The sequence below is a fragment of the Sus scrofa genome, chromosome 13, assembly GCF_054392235.1.
Source record: "Sus scrofa isolate SSC_HxYL_T2T_F1_AM1 chromosome 13, Sscrofa_HxYL_maternal_Yorkshire_Landrace_v2.0, whole genome shotgun sequence".
In the NCBI taxonomy this organism is placed as follows: domain Eukaryota; kingdom Metazoa; phylum Chordata; class Mammalia; order Artiodactyla; family Suidae; genus Sus; species Sus scrofa.
The window spans coordinates 138,663,267-138,683,757 of record NC_139395.1 but is presented as its reverse complement, the minus strand read 5'-3'; the positions used below and the strand labels follow the sequence as shown (position 1 = coordinate 138,683,757).

Below are 20,491 nucleotides of genomic sequence, written 5' to 3'. Positions count from 1 at the left end.
TCCGCAAATGACAAGATGTGCAACCATTAGCCAGTCAAGACCACTGGTCTCTGCTTTAATACCTGTACTTTATAGACCGGAACTGATGTGTACTATTATTATGAGGAATAAATGAGACCACCCGTGGAGAACTGTATATGGCATGAAGAAGTTAGTGAACTTCAGCTGCTGAATGTGTACAAGAGATTGTGGGCTCCTCCAAGACAAAGGCTGAATCTCATTCATCTCTAACCTTTTTGCTGAGCACAGGGTTTGGCTGAGTATTGGGTACAAAATAAATGTTTACTGAATGACTAAATAATTGGTAAAAGCTCTACTCTGGTGTAAATTCCTCCATGATCTCGTGTGTGTGACAATCTTCCTATAAAAACCCATCCCCCGATTCCTCCCCTGCTCCTAACTTGGCCGCCATTTATCACAGCTTAATCCAGAAATACCCCACTGCTCTTCCCAAGGTGGGATGGAGAGCCTTGGTTTGAGGCAAAGATCAGACAATCATATGAGAGGCCTCAAAGCCAACCCTGTGGAAGAAGTCACTGCGAAGTGTCCTGCACTGTTTCCCTGTAGCCAGTGTGACTGATGGGCTATGGTTCATACGGTGAAGGACATGTGGCCCCATGGGCTGCAGGTCTTCCCGCCACCAGGGCCTGAGGGCAGATTTAAGTGGAATCCAAAAGCTCTTCTGGAGAAACTAGATATGAGAGCAGGATGAGACGGGATGAGTTGGGGCAGTCAACCACGGAGGAGAATTGGGGACCCAACCTGGGCCCTGAGTCCAGCAAGAGAGACAGCCCCTCAGGGATGTCAGCAACACACTGGGAGCACTCGTCTAAGGACTGTGCTCCAGCCACCAAAGAGAAATGGTGCTGCCTGGGGAAAGGAGAGAGGCACTAACGGAAAACTCCACTGGAGCTGGTGTGGGTAGCAAAATGCTCTCCTAGGAAATTCCATAACGTGGAACTGCTTGCTAAAGGTTCAGAGCACTCTCCCACCCACCCACTCTATTGTTCATGCCTGGTCAGTGCTGCATCTAGGAACTCCAGGTTTCCTTCCATGAAGTCCAAAATTTCTTGGGCTATAAATGACTGAGAGCCCATAAGTGGAAGCAGAAAAAGGTGGGCAAATTTTGACCTAAATTTTTTTTTTCTTTAAAAAATCCACACTGCATTCCCCACGGTGGTGGTAGGAGGCAGCCCCAGTGTCGGCAGGGCCAGTCTTTACTAGGGGCTCTCTCCTCCCCCCACCGCTGGCGCACGAGGTGAATGGCAGGGCACACCAGCAGAATGAGAACAGAAGAGCTCCTTCGCAAGTCCCAATATCCTGGGGGAGAGCAGAGAGTCATCCCACGGCCTTCGCAGAAGGGGGCAGAGGGGGCGGAGAGGGGAGAGGATTGCTTGTTTCCTGGAACACCCTGTTAAGAATCTGAGCAATTGCAGTTAGTGCCCGGTCGTTTGGCAAGAAGAGTAGCTTCTCCTCGTTCCCAGCTGCACGGGATCTAATTCGCAAATGCACCATCTTGCATTCAACACTTAAATGGAAAACAAGCAGGCGATCTAACTCTGCAAGCCCGCTTCGGAGGGATTTATGTTTCTAGGTCGGCCGACCGGTTGGTGTCCTCCCCAGAGAGGATTTCTTTGAGTGCCGACCCTCTCACATCCCGGATCCAAAACCCACTCTGGCGGTTATAAACTGCAATTAAGCATGGGGAGAAAACAGGATTTGGTTGGGCCTTGGGCCTGCCAGTATAAAATAGTAACTAAAAGCTGTTTGAGAGCTCAGATTTTAAAGGGAGATACTGCTTTTTCTTCCCCCACTGGAAACCTAGTTAAAGGAAATTAAGGCCTCTCTTAAAGGTAACTAAGATTAGAGGGCTCGGTTTCCGTTTTCTGTGTTTCTATGGGCCGAACGCCCAGGTCGGTCAGCGAGTTTCTCTCCGGGTGGAATGACAGATTCCTCTCGCCTGAATTCTAAAATGATAACTTCTCTTGGTGCTGCAGCTGCGAACGACCGGGGCTCAGCGGCCCAATCCCGGCAGTGGTGTTGCTGGAGGGCTGGGAGTGGGGGTGGGGAAGAAGTAAGGGTGAATGAGGAAGGGGAAAGAGCCAAGCTTCGGTGAAAAGTTGGGAGAGCTGCAAGGAGAGAAGTAAAGGCGGCTCTTAGAGGCCCTCGGCCCCTTTAAGTGCTTCACTGACTCAGCTAAGCTTCCCCCTCAGGTCGCGTTTTTTATGAATGAAAAACGTCCTTACATTCATTATATAAACAAGCCTGTGCTGATTGGCCAATGGGCCCCAGATGCATAAATTATGTAAAACAGACCCCTGAGGGGGTGGGGAGGGACGTGCTGTTGACCAATGAGGACCAGAGTTGATGGGGCGGCTTGGCTGGATTTGCCCGCAGACAGGGTAAACAAGAGGTGATGGGCAGCCGCTGGAGCGGCCTCGGGCCAATGGGAAAACGGCTGGGCTACAGCCGCGGGCCAATGGCGGTGGGCAGAGCGGCGGGCCGCTGGGGGCCGGGCCAGCGCTCCAGCCTGGTTGGCAGCTGCAGCGCAGAGTCCAGCCGCTGGTGCGCGGAGCGGTTTATCGTCTCCGGAGCGGTGCGGCCCAGCCATTCGCCTAGGCACCCAGGCCCGGTGCGCGCGTGCGTGAGCGCGCCTGCGCCCCGGGGCCGCTGCAAGGGGAGGAGAGCCACCGCCTCAGGTGAGGGGGCGTCGAGGGACAGAGGGTTTTTGGAGTGGGTGTCTTGGAAGGGCCCAGCGGGCGAGAGTTCACTGGCTAATTCAGAATCCTCAAAGTCGGGGTGCACTTTCTGTGGTGGCTGAGCCCCCTCCCTTCCAGGGCTGACCGCCCCCTCCTCTTGCGGCCCGGTCCGGTCCGATTCCTGAGAGGCGTCGAGCGGAGGCGGCTAACGGTTCCGGAGCGCGCAGAGAGCGGGTTTCCGCACGTCGCGGGGGAGGCGCGCGGGAGCGCGAGGTGCGGGGGCTCCCGGGTGGGGATGGAGGGGCGCCGAGTTGCCGGCTTTACCATCTCTGGAGATCTGAGAGTCCGGAGAGGACTTGGGGGCTCTGGAGAAGAGGTACTCGGCAGAGGTTTGCAGTGAGGAGGGGACCTAAAGCAGCTTTGGGCGAATGTTTGAGAGGTGATGCACCCCCACCCCAGTACCAGGAGAGGTTAAGTGACATGTGCAGCCTGCGAGATTTGGGGTCGGCCGGGAACTTAGGCAGGCCTTGCAAGTTTCAGGTTGTGGAAAGTGGACACCAATCCCCCACTCCCACCCCAGCAGACCAAGGGCGTCAGGCTGCACGGCGATTCTCGAGAAATCGGGGAGCATCAGAACCGCGGCCTGGGGATGGTGGAAAAGAAGGAAAAAAAAAAAAATGCGGAGGGGGATGGAGAGATGCCGGAGCCTCCTCGCGCTGGATTAGGGATCTGACCGCATTTTCAGAGGGGAGGAGACCTCTGGGGGAAACTGAACTCTTGATTGAAAAGGGGTACCAAAGAGAGATGTTTGGAAGGTTTTTCTAGCGGGGGTGGGGAGGGGGGGATTGGAGGCTGTTGGTAGCGCCCGGCGCCGCAGCTCGTTTTTATGAATGTGGGTGACTTTATGAATGAAGCGGGTTTCTTTCGTTGGCTCGCAGCTCCCTGCGGCTTTTTTTCTTTGCTTTTTTGTGAATGAAGCATTGAGCTTTCCTCCTAAAACGCTGGGGTGAGGGGCCTGCGTCGGAGGCAGGGCGTGCGTTGGGAGTGGGGGCGGGGGCGCATCCAAAGGAGTTTTCATGAATGGAGAAGGCTGGGAATTGGGTGGAAGTGTGTCTTGTTTTGTGAATGGGGCCCAGTGCTAGGGATCCAGTTACAGCCTTTACCTGATGTGGCGGCTGCGGCTCGCTCTCCCATTCATAAAACCGGGCCCGCTGCGCGCCGCGGGGGAGGGGCCTCGATCGGGCCGCTGCGTTGTGTTAAAGTTTTTCCTGGGGGCACCAGGCGTGGTGTGTGTGTGGGGGGGAGCACAAAGGAAGTGGTTTATACTCCTGGATGAATTCGAGCCTTCCCTTCAGGCTTTTTTTTTTTTTTTTAATTTAATTTTTTTTTTAATTTATACTTTGAACAAAATTTTTCTAGCCCTTGAACTTTGAGAGTTGCTTTAAAGACCCTCGATGCCTCTTTTGGATGCGCTTCTGGCACCTACTTTCTTTCATTTAATTTTTTAAAAGATTTTTTTTTCCTTCATAGTGAAGTAGTTTTGCAACGCATTCCATTGGTAGACTCTGAAAAGATCTCCCCCTCCGATCTCCTACCCGTTGTCGCCTTCTCCCAATAGACATTTACAGAATTTCTAAGGCCACGATTTATTTAATCGGACAGATTTTTGAAGGCTACAAGGAACTCCTTTTCTTGCCCCTCAACTCAGATTCTGTTTACGGGTTGTTGACATTTGGGAAAGAAGCTCTATCCTGAACGTTTTAGCGCTGTTTGGAAGGCAGGCAGGCAGGCTAGCCAGAGTGTTTTTCTAGGAAGTTATGAACTGTGCGCAGTTTTGCTCCTTTTCCTTTTTCTCTTCGACTTTGAAAATATCTTATTACTTGGATCAAAGTGCTGAGAGGAGGCTGGCCGTGAAGCGTTTCCTTGTATCTTGCTAACTTACAAAAATTTGATATGCTTCACACAGTGTGAAAAACAAATTGGATGGAATTGCCCACTGAGAAAATGTTCCCTATTTAAGATTTGTATATGAGTTAAATAAAAGACTTATCTTTAAATGTGTGGCACTGCTTAGAGCTAGGCTGTATGAAATTAACGTTTCCCCCATTTTGTTGACTTAACTGTTTTTGTTTGAAGAATACAACAAAGTGTTCAGGAAAATGGCACCTTCCTAAAATTGTTACTTTATTCATCTCAAATTAGAAAAAGTTCCCTCCTCTCCATTTTGACCTCCAACCTCTCTTCCCAGCCCCAATGCCTGACAAGTGCTGAAACAAGTTTATTTTTTTTTTTTGTCGTGTTGGAGAAAAATTGACTTCACTATAATAAACTGAATTTTCTTTCCATGGATCTTTTGCTTTTAATGCGTTTGAAAGAGCTGTGGTAGAGATGCATTTAAAATATGTGCAGTGGAATTTAGTTTTATGCATTACTTTTCATAGCTCGTTTATTCTTTTAGAAGTTGGAGATATCACAGATATCTCTGTAAGTTGCCATGGAGATATCTGTCACATTACAGACACTACACCTGTTTGGACAGAAGGTTTGGGTTTTAATAAGGAGCTGTGTATGAAGATAAGTGGACATCTGATTGATGTATTCCTGAAACTAAATATAGTGTTTTACCACTGACCTACAAAATACTTTTAGAAACAGTATGTATGTCAGATTCTTAATTGCAAATAATTTGGAATGCTTAAACCCAGTTTCTCTGCTTCCTGTCACTGTACTGTCAAAAATTAAATTATGTCTTAAAAAAAAATAACACCACAAATACCCTGGGGAATCTTCTTATGGAGAGAAGCATGAAATCAACCTTTTAAAATGAAAAATAAGGGGTGTGGGGGGGGGAGGTTTAGGGGACAGATAGTAGTAAACCTATAATCTTAATGATTAAATAAAAGAGAAAAATTAAGAGAACGACTAGGTAAATGGATTTGGAACTAAGTCCACCATGACTCTTTAATGTCCTTAATCAAACCCAGAGTTAGTCTGTAAAGCTTACACCTTGAGTGGTCTTTTAGTACCTTAGAGAAAGGTAGTGATTTTGCACAGGCCCTAAAGAAAAAGCAACATAAAATTACTTTCTCTCCCCCCACTTTGAGTTAAAATCTCCCAAATTCATATTACAGGAGGATCCCTTTCCCCCCAGAAATTACTCAATGCTGAGACCTTCCAAAGTGACATTGGAGACGTTGGAAGCACCATGGATGGGTTTTATGATCAACAAGTCCCTTTTATGGTCCCAGGGGTAAGTTTATGTGCTTTTGGTTTGTTTGGTCCTCCCTCCTTCCTGGATTGTGGCACAGCCCCCTTTGCACCCCTTTATTACTCTTGCGTCCTCACTGTCTATTGGCCGCTTTCAGAAATCTCGATCAGAGGAGTGTAGAGGGCGGCCTGTGATTGACAGAAAGAGGAAGTTTTTGGACACTGATCTGGCTCACGATTCTGAAGGTAGGGAAGCTGTCCCCTCTGTTGTGACTTGCTCAAATGGCTCCCAACAAAAACTTACCTCTTCTCCCCAGAAGAGGAATTCTCATTCTGGTGTCTTCTGTTTTCAATTCCAGAGTTGTTTCAGGATCTCAGTCAACTTCAAGAGGCTTGGTTAGCTGAAGGCAAGTTTCTTGGCTGTCCTATTTTCCACATAAAACATTTTATTGTGCTTTTTAATAAAACTTAAAATGTCTAAAATAAAAATCTCTTTTCCAGCACAAGTTCCTGATGATGAACAGTTTGTCCCAGATTTTCAGTCTGATAACTGTAAGTACCTTTCTAGTGGTGGCACATGTGTTCTGAAATTGTCTAGTCTTGAATCATTTGTGTCTAGAATATTCTTTTCAGTTGTAGCCAGCATATTTGGACAGTGGGATGCATTTGGTTTCTTTTAATAATTCAATGCTACCCCTCCCCAAAATTTGTTTCATTCCCTATTGAAATTATTTCTAAGGTGCTTTTATTTTATCACAGGTAAGATTTACAGAACAGAATTCCATATTAAAGTTCTATTTGCCTAAGATTTTTGCAAGGCTTCAAGCTCGAAATTATAACTTAATTGAAATTATAAGATGTTGGACCAAGCATCCATTAATCGGACATTATCTTACAATGGTTTTGGGGGGTTTGTTTTATAAATTAAGTTCTTAATGTGAATCATAAGCCTGACATTTTTTTCCCTTTAAAGGTGCAGAAAATAGTAAATGAACGATTCCAGTTCATTGTGGCTTCACCCAACATGTTGTCAATTTTGTTTGTGGTTCAGAAAAAAAAAAAGTCACCCAGAGTAGTCACAGATTGGACCTGATTTACACTTATTTTTCTTGTAGTTGTCTGGACTTTGTTGCTCACAGAAGAGTAAAAACTTTTTCTTAAAATGGTCATTGAGTGCCCCTATCACTGAGATAAATGCAGTGGGAGCTCAGTGCTGGCAAGGGCACAGTTAGTTTTGCACTGATCTTTTGGGGCTGTCCTCAACAGGTCTGGGAGGTTTTATGGTCCAGGCAGAGCTATCAAGGACAAAGCTGGCTGATGAAATTTGAGCAGCACAGGGCAGCTCTAGAGAGCATTAGTCACTGGCGAATGCGCAGGTTTAAGAGAGGCCTGGAGAAAATGCTGCCTCTCTTGAGAGTTGCATCATAGAGAAATTCGTGTCTCTTAGTCATAGTTTATAATAGCAAGCACCTGAGCCAGGCAAGGGTTAGATTTCTCATTTTGCACCAACAAATTCTTCCCAGCTTTGTTTTATCTCATGTGTATGTAAAAATGCCACTGGGAGAGAAGGTATCTTTGGGTCTAAGGTAAAAGCTGGAGATTCTAAATGGATAAATGAAAGACCAGAGGTACCAGCTAGACATTCTTTAATGATAAGCCTCATATTCAAGGTGCAGTTCAAGGTACAATGCTACGAAACTTTAAAAGGGAACAAACTGTAACTCACAGATGCATGGTTATCTTAGCTTTGTCATAGCTTGCTGTGGATGTTTTCTATAGGAAAGTAAATACATGTTAGTTATTGCCCTTTGATTGCTTTCAAGTGGGTGGGAAACTTGCCACTGAAAGGTTAAAGATAACCCAAACTGTGTGTGTGCCTGCGCGCGTGCACACGATGTTTACAAGATAAAAGACAAGATTTGTAATCCTACTTTGTTCTGTGTTGACAATTTGGCCCAGCCTTTCCAGTTCTTGTCCAGAGCAGCATAAACTGCAGTCTGTTTGGGAGGTGGCTTTGTTGGCAGAGATTCTTTGAAATGATTTTATGACACTTTTGTTTGTTCCTCTGTAACCTAAAAGAGTTAAAACAAGATTCTAAATCGATAAATGAAAGACCAGAGGTACCAGCTAGGTGAGATGACTGCATTCAGATTGATTTCATGTGCTGAAGCAAAGGTATGTTGTTTAGAGAAAGATATCAGCAAACAGGATTCATATTTGGAGAGAGATTTATCTGCAGGAAGAGGCTAAAGTGAAAGAATCAATAAATGTGTTTTGGCTCCATAGAAATAATTCCTGCTCAGCGAATAGAATGTGCTAAGTTCTTTAATTAAAGTGCCATACCTAAAATGGAGCTGCTTTAGGCGATGTGTCTGCTTACCAAGTGTGATATGTTTTTTAACTTTGTTTGCTTTGTGCTTTAACTTTGTAAGGTGGAACTTTTCTGCCTTTTTATGGATAAAGCAGATGGTTGAGTAGCCTCAAAAAGTCTTTGAATAATTCTTTCCCCCTCTCTGACTCTTATTCTAGAGATGGAGCTTCAAGAAGGGTAGATTCACGTAGAAGTTAGGTTCATGAACCAAAATGTGTGGGTGTATCCTTGAGCCATTTATTCTTGTTCCTCTGTGTAACTGCTTTGACTTCACTTTGACTATGGCTGGCAGTGTAGATTCATAGACACTGGCAGAGCCCAGGGCTGGGCAGACTTCTCTGTGAGCGCATCTCACAACCTCATGTTGAGGATCAGTTTCCACTCCAGTCACTTTCTGGAAAAGTCCATGCTTGTTTCATGGGGAGAAACATTCAGATTTAATGAAATCTTATGAATTGGTTTGAATCACCCAAACAATGAACTCTAACTGGTCCTTCTCAGGTAAAGCAAACCTCTTCCGTAGGGTAGCAGAAACATTTGTGATAAGTATTCTTCTGTGGGCTGCCGCAAGAGGTAGTCTACCTTTCCTGTTACTGATGATTTAACTTTTCATCTTGCGCATGTCAGGGGATGTATGTGTGAGAAAGAAAAGACTACTAAGTAATGTGGATAACTTTTTTTAGAACATCGGGTTTGAAAATCATGGTTTTTTGTTGTTGTAAACACACTAAAGTCAATTTCTAAACAGATTATATTCTGTAAAATTTCCAGATTTGGGTTCCTACCCATAGCATCATCTATCCATAAGTGATTTGTATAAATGAAACCATTGTTCTTATAAGTCTTTAGATTCACCTCCATCGCAAGTATAGACATACGTCAAGTATTCCCCACCTGGAGACTCTTAAAGGTCACATTCAAGAGAATATAAAGGGTGACTTGTAGTTATAGGAGTTCTGCTGGTGGCAGTCATTGTCCCTTGAACCTGAGAAGTAACCCTGAAGATCCCAGATTGTTTGAGCTAGAAGTCCTTTTTAGAGATGGTCGTGCCCAAGCCTTTCATTTTAGTAAGGGGATAATATAAGGTCCCGAGAGCTCGGGACACTGAATAGTGGTTGGGGGCAGAAGGGAGGGGTTCAGTGAAATGAGGGGGGAAAAGTGCATAAAATCATCTCCTTAAAGAAGCTCTCACAAAGCTTCAGAGCCAGGGGGCACTGTCATGCTCAAAAGGCACTTAGGGCCCTCCCTTGTTACTTTGACACCGCAGTTCTCATCCTTCTGTGATCCCAAGAAACCTACTCAGTATCTTGGTGCTTTCACGTAGGATTTGGAAGAAAGAGAAATTATAAAATTGACACGCTTCCTAGAAGACCTTAGTATGCGTACAGGTAAAACTGTGTGAATATATATCCTGTATATTATAAATAAGTGTGTGTGCATGCGCTCATAGCTATATGTGTTGTAAATGTGTAGCTAAATATGAATTAACACACAGAACTAGCAGCCCACAGAATCTGGGTCAATAGATGTGTACGCATTTTTACTACGCATTTTCACAGAATTAGCTCCATATCAAAACATGGATAAGAATGGAGCTCAAAGTGCTTTAGATTTGGGATAAGGGTAGGGAGTCGACATTTATTTCTCTGAACTGATGAGCACCTTAGGTTATCGCTAGATTTTAGCATGTATAAATAGTTTTTTAAATGCAAATTTCACTTCTGATTTCTTTTTAAATCTCACTCATCTTTTTCAGTTGTGATATTGTGAATGTTTCATCTGCCAGCATCTTGAATAACTAAAATGTTTTATGCTAGGGAGAAAGGATGGTAAAATCTTATTTTAAAACATGGTCTTCGTACCAAATAGAAAGAATTGTTTGAAAATCTAAATGACCTTCTTTTCCCCTTGAAGTGTTCTTTTTAGATTTGTGCTTCAAAAAGAATGGACCAACTGGAGGAAGTAAGGGTAATTTCCTAAGGACTGGCTAATTAACTGATAAAATCGACTTTTCATAAATACATTGCAATAGATGGCTGGGGAAATAGGATTAACTATTATGACAGCCCCTGAGCCTAAAATACATTGCTCTTGATCATGTTTCGGTATGAGATTGTTCATCTGGATTTTTTTTTTTAAACTGTACGGGAGGTTGATATGGCAAAGGAAGTGCCTTACTTTTGGACCCAGACATGAATGTAGCAAAACTGTACATTTACTTGCTTTGTGTTCTTGGGCCATCTCTAGATGAAAGGAGCATCCTAAAGTCTTTTTGTTATGGAATATATGGAAGAAAACAGTAGACACTTTTAGAGGCTCGAGGGAGTTGAGGTTCATTTTATTCTTTTCCAGAGCCTTAGCTCTGAAAGTAAGGTGAAGAAACAGGAGGAGAAAAACTGGAGGTTATTTGATTCCACGTTTTACACACCTTTCAAAATCTTTGTTAGCTTGCCCGCCACCTTACCACTGAGAAGGGGCTAAATGATTTGAAATCCTTCCTGTTTTGATAGCTTCCAAGATCCTTAAGATGCAGGACTCCTAAGAACCAAGACCCAGTATTCCTACTTAGCCAACAGAGCCGTGTGTTTACACAAAGCCTGTTTTCATCTAACTTTAATTCAGTTAGGCTTATTAAAAACTGTAGATTTTTTTTCTCTTCCTCTTCTATGTCTTTCTGCTCTTGGTTCTTTTATAAAACCCAGTAACTTCTCCAGTCTTTCGTGTTTGGTGAGAAAGACTTGGGATGGGGAGTTACATCTGTGTCTGCCAGTGCAGATCACTTTTGTAGATTCCAGAGGTAGCAAAATCCTGGCATCAATCACGAAATTACAGTCTACCCCCTGTTTTTCAACATGCTTCAATTTTATAAGATTAAGACATGAGTAGTTTGTTAAAGCTGAGAATTTGACTATCTGCCATGTCAACCACCTAGTAGTAACATTGTTTTCATTTCAGTCCTAGAAAAAACATTACTGCTGGTGGGGGAGGGTGGGATGTGTAATCCTCTACCCAGAGACCCAAGGCTCCACATGTTTCTGGGGTTTTAATGGTGGTAAAGCACATCCAAGCTCAGAGGCTGACAGCCCCCTCTCAGGCTCGGCTGCCCTTGAGGCAGCTTGGGCCCCATCTGTGCCCTGGCACACAGTGCTTCTCCACTTGGAATCCAAGGAGCTCGGAGTCTTGTCATGTTGCAGCTCCCAGCTCTTGGACAAGTGCCAGGCATTGCTGATGCCAGTACCGGATTAGGTTTCTTTTTTAAAAATTCATTTTGTGAACTCATCAAGCTCATTTAACAGAGGCTTCGGTCGTCAGTTTCTATCATTGTCCCATCCTTCTAAGAGGCTCAGCTTAAAATCAAGGAAGACAAGACACCAGGCCCCTAGTGTGTCTGGGAGGATGTGTGCACGAGCACGTGTGTGTGTAACCATGAGGTAAGTACACCTTTGGGCTTGGCAGGTAAATGACGGTGAACTGGCAACTCAGATGTTAACATTGAGAAGAGCCTTTCATAAAGGGACTGTGCCTAACGAATAAAGAAGGCTCCCCTGCTCAGCAGGAGAAAACATCTAGAGGGAAGTTGCAGAAGAGAGTGAAGATTCTAGGAGCAGGCTAAAGATTAGCTATTAAAAGACCAGGAGTTTGATCTGTAAAGCAGCCAAGGCATTGAATGGGGAGTCTTGTTAGAAAGATGCAGAGAAATGCTTCTGGTGTCACCCTCCGAGTTCAGTGGGAGTGGGGGCAGGCAGTGAGAAGAGGTCAACAGGAGACGTTGGAAAATAATCAAATATGTTAAGAAAAAAAACCCATCTGCTAAAATTCATTTCCTGGGTTTGACTTTCCTAAAACAGTGTGCTCTTCCTTAAAATAATGTCTGGTTGTCACACTGGCTTCACCAGCTCTCCCTACAGGTGATCAGTGAAGATTTGAAAAAAATCTTTTAAGAATCTCAATTAGTTTTTAGCCATGTACTTTGCATTGTCGTTAGAGTAGATTTCACCCTCCAACCATAGATCTCCTCTCTTTTGGTGTCTCATGGGCATTCTGGGGGGTATTATAAACCTTTCCAGCCAGACCTGAAGTCTGGAAAAGGAACTGTGAAACTGTTCATAAGGGTGGCTCACCCCCTCCCCCCTCTGCAGCCCAAATCTGGTCGTGAGTTTTCTCCAGAGACCCACTCCCTTAGGGAAGAAGCCAGGTGGCTCCCCATACAGCTCTTGGCAATGAATAGAAAAGCAAGGAGCCTGCAAAGGCCGCCTTCCATAGAGAGCTGTCCTCTAATGCAAACCAGCTTGCCCCCGGGGACTGAAGAAATAACGCTGAGGTCTGGTTCTCTCCGCTGGTAGCTACAGTCAGATTCTGAAGTGGGCTGCACAAGATAGATTTCTTTTGCCAGAGGGCACTTGCCGACCTCACTTGGAGCTGACTTGCACACCCTTGCGGATTTCAGCTAAAGTCTTCTGAATCTTGGGATGGGCGCAAAGCAGGCAGGCGCCTGCAGTGTCTGAATTTCTTACATAAACAGCGCGCTGGGCGAGCAAGCGTCCCCGCGGCGACAGCTGGGCTCTGCTCTGTCTGCCCCTGCGAGCTGAGCTGCAGAGTCGTCCCCCCCCCCCACCCCCTTGCCTGAATGGAGCATTCCAAATTGGTTGTGAATGGAGGGCGGGGCTCCCTTGCAGACTTTTTCAATGAATAACCAGACCCCATTGTGCAGCCTGTGGAAAAACAACCAACTCAAACAACACTGGGACTGTTAGAAATATGCTTGTGATTGGCAGCTTGGAGAACCTCCAAAATTAGTTTCCTTTGGCTTCCCTGCTGCTCCCTGTTCTCCAAGCCTGGGCTTAATGGGGTTCGAGTTTTCTTTTAAGTGCTGACTTTAACCCTCCAACTAACTGCCAGGCTGGCAGCCTGGGCTTAGGCGAGTGGCTGCTGCTGACCCACGGTTTTGCCCCCTTTTCTTTGTCTCCCCTTTTAGACTAGCTGTCTAAGAGGAGCGATAATACAAGAGGGTGGTTTAGTTTCCCTGGAGAGAGAGGTGTTGAGACTCGATCTAAGACTATCACCCTTTTATCTCCCCATTCCCATGGGGCTGTGGCTTTATCTCCCCACTGAAGATTGCTGCCTGCTCTTCTCCAGTCTTTACTCCAGGCCTGAAGGACAGGATGGGTGTTTGCCTCCACAGTGCTTACGCTTACATTTTAACATGGGAGGGACTGAGCGGTAATTTCTCTGCTCCTTGGCCTTCTCTCTGTTTATTTCCCACTGTGGTCAGATACTTGTCAATTTAAAATGATCCTCCCTATGGCTGCACCTCTCCCACTGGGCCCTCATCAAATGCTTTGCTTCCTCAAATGCACGTTCTAGGAAGTAGCAGAAAGAACCCAGACTCTGAGCCATCCCAGATCCCAGGGTGGCTTCCTCACCCTGAAACTAGGACATATTCTAGGGGTATGCTTGCTTTAGTCATGCCCTCCCCAGGCCTCTTCTAACCTCTTGGCTTACAGCTCACAGATCCTCCCCCAGCCCACCTTCCCACCCCCGCCCGGACAGGCTAGACCCGGGCTTGTATGATTAGCATAAAAAAAGACAGTCGGTTAAAAAGCAAGACAAAACTTAATAGTAATGGTCCTGTGCCATTTCCTCAGAGTTTTAAATTAAGAGCTCCTCTTAATTCCTGCTCCTCATCCTCACAACTCTAATGAGGCTTGTTTGCGTTTGTATTTTGCTGTAAGGATTTTGTCTTCCAAAATAGTTCGCTTGTGGTTAAAAATTGGTCTTGCAAGTATGTCTTCCCTTCCCTATTTAAAAAAATGAACAGGCCTGGGTAAATTGTCCTTTTGTGAGAGAGTTTGAAACCTCTCAGGAGGTAACTCTAGTTATCGGCTGTGCTAGAGGATGCTGATATTTGTGCTTCTCTAGAGGGCTGAGGAGGACTTAGCTTACATAAACACTTTTCAGCCCAGTGCCTGGAAATGCTTTGTAATTGCCTGAAAGAGCACTTAATGAGGGTCTTTTGTACTTTTCCCATAGAGAAGGTAGAATAGAGGGGGGGAGGTCTTTTCTACAGGGCTGCCCACTGTAAAGACTAGATCCTGAAAGGCCCGCCCCAAGTTTCCTAGTCTGAATTTTAATAGAGAATAATTTAGTGATTAGTGCTGAGGAATACCTCGGCAGAGTCAAAACCGGTCTGCTGCTCCTCACCTTCCTTTCCTTTCCTTCCCCACCAGCTTTGGGAATCTTATTTTTTGAGGAATAAGGAGTAAGCAGCATAGGGCCTTAATGGATTCTGTATTATGACATATGGTAAACATAGTCCCTACCTCCCAATTTCCATTCCTGTTGAAACAAGAAGCAATTTCACTTAGGCTCTAGGTGTTTCTAGAAGCAGAGAGCCCCCTGTTGTATGTTTCTTCATGTCCCCTGGAGCCTTAGCACCTTGCTCTGCTCAAAGCTGTTATTTGGTGAATGTACTGTGCACACCACCCACCCTCTCTGTCCTGTTCTTTCCTTCCCTGCCGCTCCTTCCACCAGCCCCTAATACCAGCCTCCAGCTGGCAGGGAAGTAACTCTGTAACCTGAGTTCTGAGAGTCCTTGGGATGACCTTAGAGATAAATGGGAAAATGAAATAAAACCTAGCTGGGGATATTTCTCATTTTCTGATTCCTCCTTTAAACACATACACTGGCCAAGTCTTGTCAGGCTGCATCTAGACTGTACAGCTAATGCTGTTCCCCAGTAAGACTGCAGGTGCCAGAGGACAAGTCACAGTTTAGGCCCCCTTGACACACTTGCTGCATCTCTACTTCTAGGAGCAGTGGAGCTATAGATAGAACAGTTCTCTCAGAGGAGAAGCCGATTGCCCCAGGGTATGGGTTTTCTCCGTCAGATGTTTCAGAGGAATTTTAAACTTGGAGTTGAAGGTAAAATTTTCCACAGTGATTCAGTCCTACTTCCAAGTATTGTTGATGCTTTTCTTTAATGCCAGTTTAGATGAGAATCAAATAAATTGGGAATAAGTTATAGGAGGAGTATTAAAAGGTTTGGTTTCACTTTTTTCTCCATTCAGGAGAGTCCTGTTTCCCCTCTCTTGAGGGGCGTGTTCCCCTGTGAGCAGCCCTCCTGGTAGAATCTGCCGTGGCTGAGGGGAAGCTCGCAGTGAGGAAGCCATCATGTCATGTTGGGAGAACAGGGCTCTCTTTAGGCCTCTTTCTCAGGGGTGAAAGTTAAGCAGAAAAGTTGTCTATCATACGGATTTCTCCATAGTCTAGAGTTTGGGGATGTGACACTGATGCAGTTAGAAATATTTGTTGTCTCCAAGATATTTGGAGACATCATGGCAGAGCCGCATATCAATACACAAGCCCTATCTCAGTCAAAGTTGGGCCAATCACTTTTTTAGGTTTTCTCCTTTAATTTCTTTTTTTTTTTTTTTTTTTTGTCTTTTGTCTTTTGTTGTTGTTGCTATTTCTTGGGCCGCTCCCGCGGCATATGGAGGTTCCCAGGCTAGGGGTTGAATCAGAGCTGTAGCCACCGGCCTACGCCAGAGGCACAGCAACGCAGGATCCGAGCCGCGTCTGCAACCTACACCACAGCTCATGGCAACACCAGATCGTTAACCCACTGAGCAAGTGCAGGGACCGAACCCGCAACCTCATGGTTCCTAGTCGGATTCGTTAACCACTGCGCCACGACGGGAACTCCCTCCTTTAATTTCTAATTCTTACATTCAAGGCCTCTGGGTTTCCATCTTTCAGAGTTCTAGAATAACAATCCTAAATCGTCAGGATGACTCCCTTGAAGGAAAGGAACTGCACAAATCCAGGCTGCTTCAAGAATAACACTGAAGTATGGAGAAAGCATGAACTTAGAGTAGATCTGAAACAAGTTCTTTGGGTCAAAAAAAAAAAAAAAAAAAAACCCCGTACGATCATTTCATGGAATTATCTTATTTGATAACATTGGTTTTCTGTTTAGAAATGACTATTTGAAAGACGCAATTTTGTGCTGAGAGCAAGATGTGGCTGTTCTGTGATTGACGCTTTCTGACCCACAGGACATTTCTGACTTAGTTCATTCATCCAGGGCGAGTTGGTCTTACTAACATGACCACGTCTTTAGGGAGGAGAAAAAAGGAGCATTAACATAAAGATTCTCTCTCCTTCTGTTTTAATCAGAACTAGAATGGAAACCTTTCAAAATCCCCTGTCATTATTCTTAGTTCCGGTAGAGGTGAAGAAAGGCCGATATCCTTAGCAACTGGTCTTCCTAGCTGATGACCGAGGACATGACCAGCCAGCCTCTTCCCTGCCAAACTTGCCCCTGGGCTGTAGGTCCCCTTTGAGGAGTCTCCTAAGGCCTCCCTGTGCCATGGCCTATGACCCTGACCTCTTCCCAGGGCCCTCCCAGCCCCTTGCAGCAGAAGAGGCCAGCCTCAGGGATCACTTCTGCTCTTCCTGGCCAAAGCTATCCCCCCCTTGGTCTACCCCATTGCTCTCCTTTAGAATCTGGGCATCACCCTTGATGGGTCACTTTCTCCTCTCTGGAGGGGGAGTAGAGAGATGGGGAAGCCTAGAGACTAGAGTATCCCCTGCATTTTGAGTGGTCAGCCTGGGTGGCGCTCTCCCACTTTTGGGTTGCAAGTGTACATTATACAGTGACCTCTGAAACTGACTTCCATGGGCAAAATTTAGTTTTTCATTTTCTTCCCAGTACTATTGCAGTCCTTGATTGATTTTGAGATACCAGGTGCTCAGTCTGCCACCACTGCCTGCTGTTGCTGGACGAGGCAATGGAAGATCAGAGAGGGGAGGGAAGACCTTTTTGTGGGATGATGCAGTCCTCGAGCTGGGCCCAGGCAGAAACAGACCTCCAAGTCACCCACCTCCCCTCCCCATTAAAGCCTTTTTCCTATGAATCATAACCCCCCCCCCCTTGTCCAGTCAATCCCTCTTTTCCACAGGGAAGTTAAAACCCGTTTAAAAGTGTAAAAGTGGGAGTTCCCGTCATGGCACAGTGGTTAACGAATCCGACTAGGAACCATGAGGTTGCGGGTTCGATCCCTGCTCTTGCTCAGTGGGTTAAGGATCCAGCGTTGCTGTGAGCTGTGGTGTAGGTCGCAGACATGGCTCGGATCTGGCGTTGCTGTGGCTCGGGCCGAGGCTGGCGGCTGTAGTTCCGATTGGACCCCTAGCCTGGGAACCTCCATAAGCTGTGGGTGTAGGCACCCCCCAAAAAAAACACACACACACAAAAGTAAAAGCATGATTTTCATCTTTTCCTGCTTTTACCCCCACCAGAAGGGCTTTGTTTGGGGGTCTAACAGAAGCTACAACCTGGGGGCCCCTTAAGCTGCAACATTGGCATCTTCAGAGCTGGATTTCTCCATTGAATCTGTCTTGTATCATATATTCCACATTCCAGGGGGCAGTAAGAGTGTAAAATACCATAACACCAGCCCTATCCAAACAAAGTCTAGAAACACTTCACCCTCTGGAGCCCATGTGAGCAGTGTGGCATCTTGTCACTGGAGCACCAGCCTTTCCCCCAGAGAAAGCAGCATTCTGCAAACCCAGTGCTTTATCTGGGCACAACCTAGACCTATGTTGCTGTTGTCAGCTCAAGTCCACAGCAGAGATTTAAGGTTATCCAAGGTAAACAGAAAATGAAAGAGGGGCTTACAGAGCATGGCCTCATGGTTTTAACTTCTTTATGGTATCAATTCTGCTGTCTAATTTAAAACCCAGGTGGGAGACATTCCATCAATAACTCTAATTCCTGTATCTGGGAGAGATTCCACTGCCTTGGCAGGTGACCTCTCAGAGACGTTTCAGATACCACTCTCTACTAATGCTATTTATACCTTGTCAGAGTTGGGCCAGTTCGTGTTAAGCTCCTTTTCCTCCCTTTAATTTCTGACTGTTGTATTCAAGGCCTCTAGTTTCCATTTCAGAATTCTGAAGTAATCTTTGGATGGCCCTGCTAACCCTGTTATTTTGCCCCTCCATTTGTGAGTGGAGAGTCGTGTCTCCAGAGCCACAGTCTCCATACCATCTTTCAAGTTAGTACCTATCATTTTTAATAGGAACTCACCAGCAAAGTATCTCTCGGCTCACATCCCCCAAAAGTTCCAGCTCTAGAATTTCCAAGTAATTTGCTATAACCTCTACTCTTATGGGCAAGAAAGATGTCTTCTTTCCACTCTAGCAAGACCTGGCTCTGTTTTAGAGGTTATTATTTCACTCTGATATTCCCCAGCCATCTTCATGCAGGGTCATCAAGACTGGATTTTGCTCTTGGGTTGATCCTGTTCCAATACCAATGTAATTCTAACCCTACTTCTTGGATCTCCCTGTCTTTTCCTATAGTCCATGTCATGATAATAAGTTCAAAGGCTTTTTTGAGCTGACTATATTACCCTGAGTTTCTCACTCTAAATTATGAAAAATAGAGCCCCCCCCCACATACCAATTCCTGAAGCCTCTCTTCTGCTGACTGTAGGTTTTTCCCACTGCATCAGAGAAATCTGATTCCTGGAGCCAGATGTTCCAGGAACTAGCTTTTATCAGTTCCTAATTTGGCTCTTGGGTTATTTATTGTACAGAAGCTGATATTGGCCACATAGGGAGGACTTCTATAATTGTTAATTGATGAATTCTGCTACACCGTGGGGCTCTGGAATATACCACCAGGTCGTTATTCAGGCCTTTGGTCCTCACTGAGAAATAGGACATGTAGGAAAGAGTAAGCTGGAATAATTGAACCCCCAACCCCCACCACCATGATTAATCTCCAATCTGAAATTCTGAATACTACCACTGTTACTCATCATAAGCCTTGTAGTACTGTTTGATTTCTTAAACTATGTGAATTTATTAGTGTGATGAAAAAATAAGTTATTTTAAGTAAAATAAAATCTTGAATACTGCTCCCATATCAATTGTAAAGAGATCTTTCTGGATACCTACTGATACCGAATTCTATCCCAGAACGGAAACCTTGCTTTCTTCATGAAGGAGTTTGCCTCCCCTGAAATCTCAGCCTATATGTGTGGTATGATCACCTAGGTGTTGGCTGTATCAGGTATTTGTCATATTCCCATGAGTCCTATAGAGAGCCTTGATTCCATGCCAGAGTCCTGTAGCCATCCTCGATTCCCAAGAGGTAAAGGTACAGGGGATTCTCCAAGCCAACACACTTTCTTCAATACAATTTAGGTCTTTGGCTCCATGCTCCTATCTGTTATCCTAGCCTGGTTAGATAGGTTGGACCAGTTGGAGCCCCCAGAAACTCCTATGCCCTTCATCCCCAAGGCTCAGGGCACCGAAAGCCCAGACCAGCCATTTCCAGCTTCCTCTCTTGACCCTAGCCATGCTCAGACTTTATGGGCAGAGGGAGCCCAGCCAGCTACGTGGAGGGAGGAGTGAAGAAGAATCCTGAGAACATTAATTCTTTTTAATTCCGCCAACCTTCACAGGTTGGTGTTGGCCGCTTTGTGCCTTCTTGGGGGACGCAGGGGATGAAACCTAATGAGTTGTCCAGCTGTCTGTCCTGGTCATGTTCTAAACCTGTTGTGCACATGTACTCACCAGGAATGGAGATTCTGCATTTCTTTCCAAGAATGCTTTATGGTCTTGAGCTTATGTTCTACTTAGATGTGCATTGATATGTGTATGGGATTACTGATCAGCTTTACTTTGTTAATATTTTGTTCTTGTGTACCTGTGGTCTTTTTGCCCAGGCAGTGGTAGGTGTGGCAGTGGGCAGAAGTCATGGTGATAGCAGTGGCAATTTTCATCTTGTCCTGCTTGGCTGGACAAGAGTATACTAGAGTATACTCAAGTATGTCCTCATGTAGTTTTGGATTCCCAGGGCTGTATTATCCAACATGGTAAAGATATAAGATAAACAGGACAGTATCTTTCCAGCCTGGTAATAGGCCAGGGGTGGTTTCTTTTGTGTGAGAATGCATGGTTTTGAAGTTCTTAGCATGTCTACTGACCTGTTAGTCAACCATAGGATAAAAGTTTGTTTTTTTTTTTTTTTTGTCTTTTGTCTTTTGCTGTTGTTGTTGTTGTTGTTGTTGCTATTTCTTGGGCCGCTCCCGCGGCATATGGAGGTTCCCAGGCTAGGGGTTGAATCAGAGCTGTAGCCACCGGCCTACGCCAGAGCCACAGCAACGCAGGATCCGAGCCGCCTCTGCAACCTACACCACAG

General features: G+C 45.4%; 1 protein-coding gene across 1 annotated transcript in view; it reads left to right on the top strand.

Moving 5' to 3' along the window:
• The first annotated feature begins 2,551 nt into the window (after positions 1-2,551).
• ETV5 (ETS variant transcription factor 5) overlaps positions 2,552-20,491 on the top strand; it is a 56,945-nt gene continuing 39,005 nt past the window's right edge. Inside the window, 5 exon segments of the mRNA NM_001243025.1 lie at positions 2,552-2,699; positions 5,831-5,949; positions 6,065-6,152; positions 6,266-6,313; positions 6,408-6,458. Of these exon segments, the coding sequence (NP_001229954.1) occupies positions 5,905-5,949; positions 6,065-6,152; positions 6,266-6,313; positions 6,408-6,458 (232 nt within the window). The 5' untranslated portion in view covers positions 2,552-2,699; positions 5,831-5,904.